General features: G+C 36.1%; 1 protein-coding gene across 1 annotated transcript; it reads left to right on the plus strand.

Annotated features, from left to right (window-relative positions):
- The first annotated feature begins 3,138 nt into the window (after nt 1-3,138).
- On the plus strand, nt 3,139-5,281 carry LOC147285431 (peroxiredoxin-2). The gene is made up of 3 exons (XM_086243391.1): nt 3,139-3,381; nt 3,749-3,828; nt 4,849-5,281. The coding sequence occupies exons 1-3, from the start codon at nt 3,227-3,229 to the stop codon at nt 5,100-5,102; spliced, it is 489 nt and encodes a 162-aa protein (XP_086099517.1). The 5' UTR covers nt 3,139-3,226; the 3' UTR covers nt 5,103-5,281.
- The last annotated feature ends 1,069 nt before the right edge of the window (nt 5,282-6,350 follow it).

Genomic DNA, 6,350 nt, shown 5'->3' on the forward strand with positions numbered 1-6,350 from the left:
TAACTTATTAAGAAGAGAATACCCAAATGAAGAGCAAGTATTTAAATTCATTAAAAATACCAAAATGCAAAACAAAAACAAAAGCATGCCCTAATACAGGAGAAAAACAAAACCCCCCGAGTACATGCATGATTGCTTAAATGTTTTTACTCCTAGATATATATGACAATCTCTACCGAAAGAAAAAAAACAAAACAAAAAACTACTTAATTTAACTTATTTTGCTTTAGCCAAAATTTAGGACATTTAAAGGCATATAGTTGATCCTCTTTTTTTTTCTTTTTCGAAATATAATTCTTAAGTAATATTCGAATCTCCCTCAAATAGTACTCAAACCTTATTAAGTATTACTCGAAGAAATTTGAGCACTGTTGGATAAGAGCTCGAAACACTACTACTGGAGAGTTATAATTGTAAATTCAACTCAAAAAACATGGGTAAAAGTTTTCAATACAAACGAAAAATGGCTAGTCTTTAAAAAATTCCTCCCTAGGAAAGGAAATTATCGAACACAAAGTCCCGGTTAAAAGCAAGGAGCCAAAGGAAGCCATTTGCAGCCAAAAGGAGCCTACGAGGGCGCATATGGATCGAATTGCGAGGGTGGTTTGGCGTGTGAGCAGCAGCTGTGGTGTTGGTGTTTAAGCAATGTTTCTTCACCCTACCAAGAAAGAAAGGGTTGTGGAAACTGTCAACGACCTTGACCATGCATGGGGAACAATTCTTATTCTAAACTTAGACCTCAATTCACATGTGCCCAGCTTTTTGGATCAATAATCTCTTAATTGACATTTACGATAAATAAATATTATACAAAAAAGTTTCAGTCCAACTAATTAAATTTTCAAACTAGATTAGCTGTTGGTTTTAGTTGCCACTTGCCTAGGTGAAACATTCACTATATATCCCTTAAAAATTAAAAATGCCTCTACTTAAAAAAAAAAATAACTACAATAACACAATTATTATATTATGATTAAATAGGTTAAATAGCCCCAAATACCTTTTTAACATGTAGCACCCCCTTCAACAAAAAATAAAAAAAATGTAGCACCCCGGCCAATCACTCGACAGTTCCCATCAATTCTGAGTCTCTAGCTTGACATTCATGATATCTCAGAAGGGAAAAAAAACACATCGAAAACCCACCAACCTGGCATCTCTACCCAAGTTTTCTCTCAAATTGATGAAGATGAGAAAGGTTTCGGGGAAATATGAGATGGTCCCATGGGTTTTTGGAAAATTGATGGTCTCTTATCAGCCATACGGCCCATACATACATGCATGCATATATATAATCTCTTATTATAATTAGTTATTATTCAAGGATTAATTAGAGATATCTTCATTTTGGGAGACCCATTTTGATATTATCTCTTTTTTTTTGTAAAATTGGATATACACCCATTTTAAAATTTGTTAAATAGGATTATTTAATTTCTACAGAAAATTCATTTAGTGATTCCTCTTTCACCCTTTGAGTTGAAAAAAGATCAATTTTAATGTTGTCAATTAATACCTTATTTCAAGGCATTATAATTTCTTATTATAGTAATTAATTAATGTTTGACTTTGAAATTTAATATTTTCCTTTCTATTTTTTTTTTTTTAAATTTCAAAACTTAGTATGTTGTCCAAATTAGTGTTTTACGTGAATGTTCGAAGCTTTACAAACATCATTTACGCTGTCCACATGGCCTTCATCCTCACTTGTTTTTTAGGTTACCAATTTCAAAATTTCCACACGGCGTTTTTTTCTGTGTTTTTCACGTTTCCATTCATCTTTACTTACAGGTAAGTAATATGTTATTTTGCTTTAATTGTGTTTGTGGTTTCTTCTTCTTTGATCTTTCTTTTCTCTGATTTTTTTTTCATCTTCTATCATTCATCATCAATCTTCGATCTTCTTCTTAATCCTCTCATATTTTTCTTCAATCCTTTTTTTTAAACACCGTACCAAGTCCTCCATGATTGTGATTTTTGTTTTTCTTCCACATTTTTCTACTTGAGAAAGAGGTGATGAAATCATATGGGTGTGGTGATGAAATCATATGGGTGTGGTGAGCATGTCTGCAAGGTGGTTAGTGCCACAGCACTGCCTCACTGGACTAGGTGAGGCTTTCAATGCAATTGGGCAATTGGAGTTCTACTACTCTCAGTTCCCCAACAGCATGTCTAGCATTGCAATTGCTCTTTTGACACTTGGGTTTGGAGTGGGGAGCTTGGTTGGGAGTCCCATTGTGACCACTGTGGATGATGTGACAAAGAAAGGGGGGGGTCAGCTGGGTATCAAATAACCTTAACAAGGGTCACTATGATTACTACTATTGGCTTCTCACTGCTTTGAGTGTGGTTAATTTCTTTTACTATTTACTGTGTAGTTGGGCATATGGGTCTTGTGAGGATAAAAAGATTTGGGATGCTGACCAGGGAGAAGGCATCATGAAAGAGGAAGATATGCCCAAGTCAAGAGAGTATTCAATTGTCTTATCTGCTTGATTTACAGATTTGTTTCTTGATTTCAAACTCTTCTTTCTTAATTATAATTTGTAAGATTTGAAGTTATGTGGGTCACTTGAGTAAATGCAATAGAAAAATAATAGAAGGATCATGTCGTCATTGTACCAACTTTGTTAAAAAGAGAAAATCAAAAGTGATTAGAAAGCCATATCATATAATATCATGTGATATAATATAATGACATAATTCCTTTAATATTTTTTAATAAAATATTATTATATTTGTTAAAGTTTTAAGTTTTAAAACCTATATTGTGTAGATACTTTTTTTTTATTTGAAATAAAATAAAGTTGTGAGTCTGTGACCGACAATCATTCATACTGACCTCTCCATATGCAGTCAAATGCTCAACAGCATGGACAGGTTTCATTACTCTACAAATATATATTGGTTATTTATCATTTTTTTTCACATAAATATTAAATCCAACAATCCACAAGTTTTGTGCCTATAAATTCTATAATGTTGCTTTCAAAATTTCAGTTATACAGTTATACTCAGACCAGTTTATAAAAAAAAATTAAATTATATTCAGACCGGACTCCAAAATAAATATCAAATCCAGCTAACAAAGCCCCTCAGGTCCATCACACTCCACTCCATATATATAAACACTGCACAAAAACGCTTCGTGTACTCCGACTCCATATCCTAGCTTTCATACTCCACCGTCCAATCAGTGAATCACCATCATCCTTGATCAGAAGCTATGGCTCCGATTGCTGTTGGCGATGTGATTCCAGACGGTACTCTGTCCTACTTCGACGAGCAGGACCAGGTCCAAGTGGTCAACATCCACTCTCTCGCCGCCGGTAAAAAGGTCATCCTCTTCGGCGTTCCTGGTGCCTTCACTCCCACTTGCAGGTAACTCAATCTCTCGATCTTCTGGGTTTTAGGGATAGATAATTTGTGTTAACGCTCTGTTTGGTTGCCGAGAAAATGAGCTCCGCATTGCTGGTTGGTCAGTGGTCGGTTCTTTTCCTTTTTTTTGTTGTCTGCTTCCTTAGCAAGCAAATACGGCGTCGTAAATGGAAAAATTCGTCTGCTCTGAATTTTTATTTCCTAATTTACCCTCGTGAACATGTGTTAAGGCGGTTGGATATTTTAATTTTATTTATGAAATGGACGGTTTAGAATAGTAGCTGATTTGAATCGGACGGGTGTAGATGTGTGAGTATCATTGATTCTTACAGTTTGTATTATTAAAATTGGTTTTTGCTTGGTTGTACAGTTTGAAGCATGTGCCCGGCTTCATTGAGAAAGCAGACGAGTTCAAATCAAAGGGTGTTGATAAAATTCTCTGTATTAGCGGTATAACTCTCTAACTCCATGAATTGTTCTGCTAATTACAATTTACAAGCAGCAATTATGGTGACACTTGCATTCATAATATCTGTGATATAAGTAGGACACAATGGAATTGTCACCTTTGGTTGATCTTGGAATTTGATTGAGGTGTGAATTCATAAAGTGAGTGACTTCAATAAATGTTTTAAGGTCGAGGAACTTACTTGAATGACTAAATTAATGCTTCCTTTGTGTGCAATTAGTGATTGTAAGTAATCAAGTGTTTCCTTCCATGGTTGATCGATCATCATGTGTTGGGTTTGAAGTTTGAACATCTTTGCATTTTTAAAAGCGAATAATCTATAGCAGACTTGTAGTTGGTTTGTTTTTAATTCTTCCACATTAAACATAAACACGGCTTCCTAAGATTAGATTGGTTTGCCGTGCTATCACCCACCCCTTCTACATGGTGCAAGGCATTGCTGGTGTTTTTTCATTACTTGATGTGGTGGTGTCACTGAAGCTGCCGCATCAGTTAATGAGAGAATATGCAAATTCTTTGTACCTCTTTCTGCACTTATGAGAGAATATGATGCAACTTCAGCAAAGCATTTTAGGATATTGTGTGTGAAGATTTTCGTCTTGTTGGCACTTATATTTGGGTGTTTGTGTTACATATAATTTGGATACTCATGTTGTGTAACTAAACTTTTGGTATATTCTTGTGGCAATTTGGAAGGGAAAGATGGTGAATTGAGTTTTGTAGATTGACAATTCTTTGCATCAGTTCCTTTCCATGTTTTCCAAAGGTTAACCCAAGTTGAGTTTTGTAGATTTTATCTTGACTGAACATATCGTTTTTTACTGTGAATGATGAAAAAAACAAAAGTTCATATACATATTTATTCTCTTCTTTGTGGACAAAGCAAGATCGTAATGAATCAAACATGCATGGCAGTGTACTCTGATTGATCTATCTGAAATGCTGTTGAATCCGAGTCTATAATCTGATAGGAAACTTAAGGGTTTGATTCCTGTTTGCAGTGAATGACCCTTTTGTGATGAAGGCATGGGCTAAAACATACCCTGATAACAAGCATGTCCTTTTCCTTGCTGATGGGTCAGCAAAATACACCCATGATCTCGGCCTGGAGCTTGACCTTTCAGAAAAAGGACTTGGAACTCGCTCAAGGAGGTTTGCTCTCTTGGTTGAAGACCTCAAGGTGAAGGCTGCAAATATTGAAGCTGGGGGAGAATTCACAGTCTCCAGTGCTGATGATATCCTCAAGGCTCTCTGAGTATTTCACTCTCTCACCCTTAGCTTGCTCCCTTTTGTATCTGAGACTTGAGCCTCCTTTTCTATTATCGTCTCCAGTCTTTTCAGTCTGGAGTTATTTTGTGTCTCGGTGAACCTTCAGATCTTCTGTTTAGTAGTATATGTCTAAGGGAAATAAAGGAGCTGTTTTGTGGATTGGCATGAATTTACTCTAACATCAATATCTATTACCTAGTTTCCGTAAAATATAACCTAAAGTCATCAAAAAGATAAAAATGAATACAAATAGACTTGCAGTCTCCCAGCATCTCGACAAGTCAGATTTTAAACCTTGGATTATTATGCAAGGCAGATGCATAATGTATTGCTGTTATTTCTCACGTCTTTGGGCAGTTTAATACTAATTAATAATATTGATCACAACTCCTGATGAGATCAGACTATAGAGAGGATGAGATAGGATGGATCTTATCCACAATATTCAAAATCAAAATGAGGTTCACAGCAACGATTAATGTAATATTATCCAATTCTTTTTCAGAGTCTTGAGTAGTACTCAAACCTTATTGATCGAGTTAGTATTACTTGAGAAAGTTGGAGCACTACTACTGGAGGCTATAATTCTAAAACCCGAAAAACATAGGAAAGAAAATCATCAAAAATATAGTCGCGCACATTTGAAAAAGCGCAAAGCCAAAGGAAGCCATTTGCAGCCAGAAGAAGCCTACGTGGGCGCATATGGAGTTGCGAGGGTGGTTTGGCGTGTGAGCAGGAGCTGTGGTGTTGGTGTTTAAGCAATGTTTCTTCACCCTACCAAGAAAGAAAGGGTTGTGGAAACTGTCAATGACCTTGACCATGCATGGGGAACAATTCTTCTCAACTTGTTCAATGGCCTTGCAACAATCACAATCATCTCCTTGTTCTTCAAGAATCATCGCATTTTCGCCAGACATTCTCCAAAAACGAAAAGATTCATTCCTTCTCATGATCATCTCATGTACACAAATTCTCTGAGCGGAATGGACATCTGCACGACATGCGTCATACTCCTTCTGGTAGGCCTCACTATTGTACAAGCTGAGACAATGAAGGAACTTAATCGTAAGCAACAAAGGAGGATAGAAGGACAATAAAAGAACGCAAAGGACTCGTCTCCTCTTCCTCTTCTCTCTCCTTCTCTTCGTCATCTTTTGTTTTTTTGGCCAGGGAAAAGAGACTTCCATTAAAAACAAGAAACTCAGCGTACAGGGAAAAACAAAGCAACACACAG

This window comes from Dryas octopetala, chromosome 5 (genome assembly GCF_963921425.1).
Source record: "Dryas octopetala chromosome 5, drDryOcto1.1, whole genome shotgun sequence".
NCBI classification, from domain to species: domain Eukaryota; kingdom Viridiplantae; phylum Streptophyta; class Magnoliopsida; order Rosales; family Rosaceae; genus Dryas; species Dryas octopetala.

What these genes read in the sequence shown, in the direction of transcription:
- LOC147285431 (XM_086243391.1), top strand. Translation starts at nt 3,227, where the DNA reads ATGGCTCCGATTGCTGTTGGCGATGTGATTCCAGACGGTACTCTGTCC. An exon ending in GCCTTCACTCCCACTTGCAG is followed by an intron (nt 3,382 to 3,748) that starts GTAACTCAATCT and finishes TTGGTTGTACAG; the next exon opens with TTTGAAGCATGTGCCCGGCT. An exon ending in TAAAATTCTCTGTATTAGCG is followed by an intron (nt 3,829 to 4,848) that starts GTATAACTCTCT and finishes TCCTGTTTGCAG; the next exon opens with TGAATGACCCTTTTGTGATG.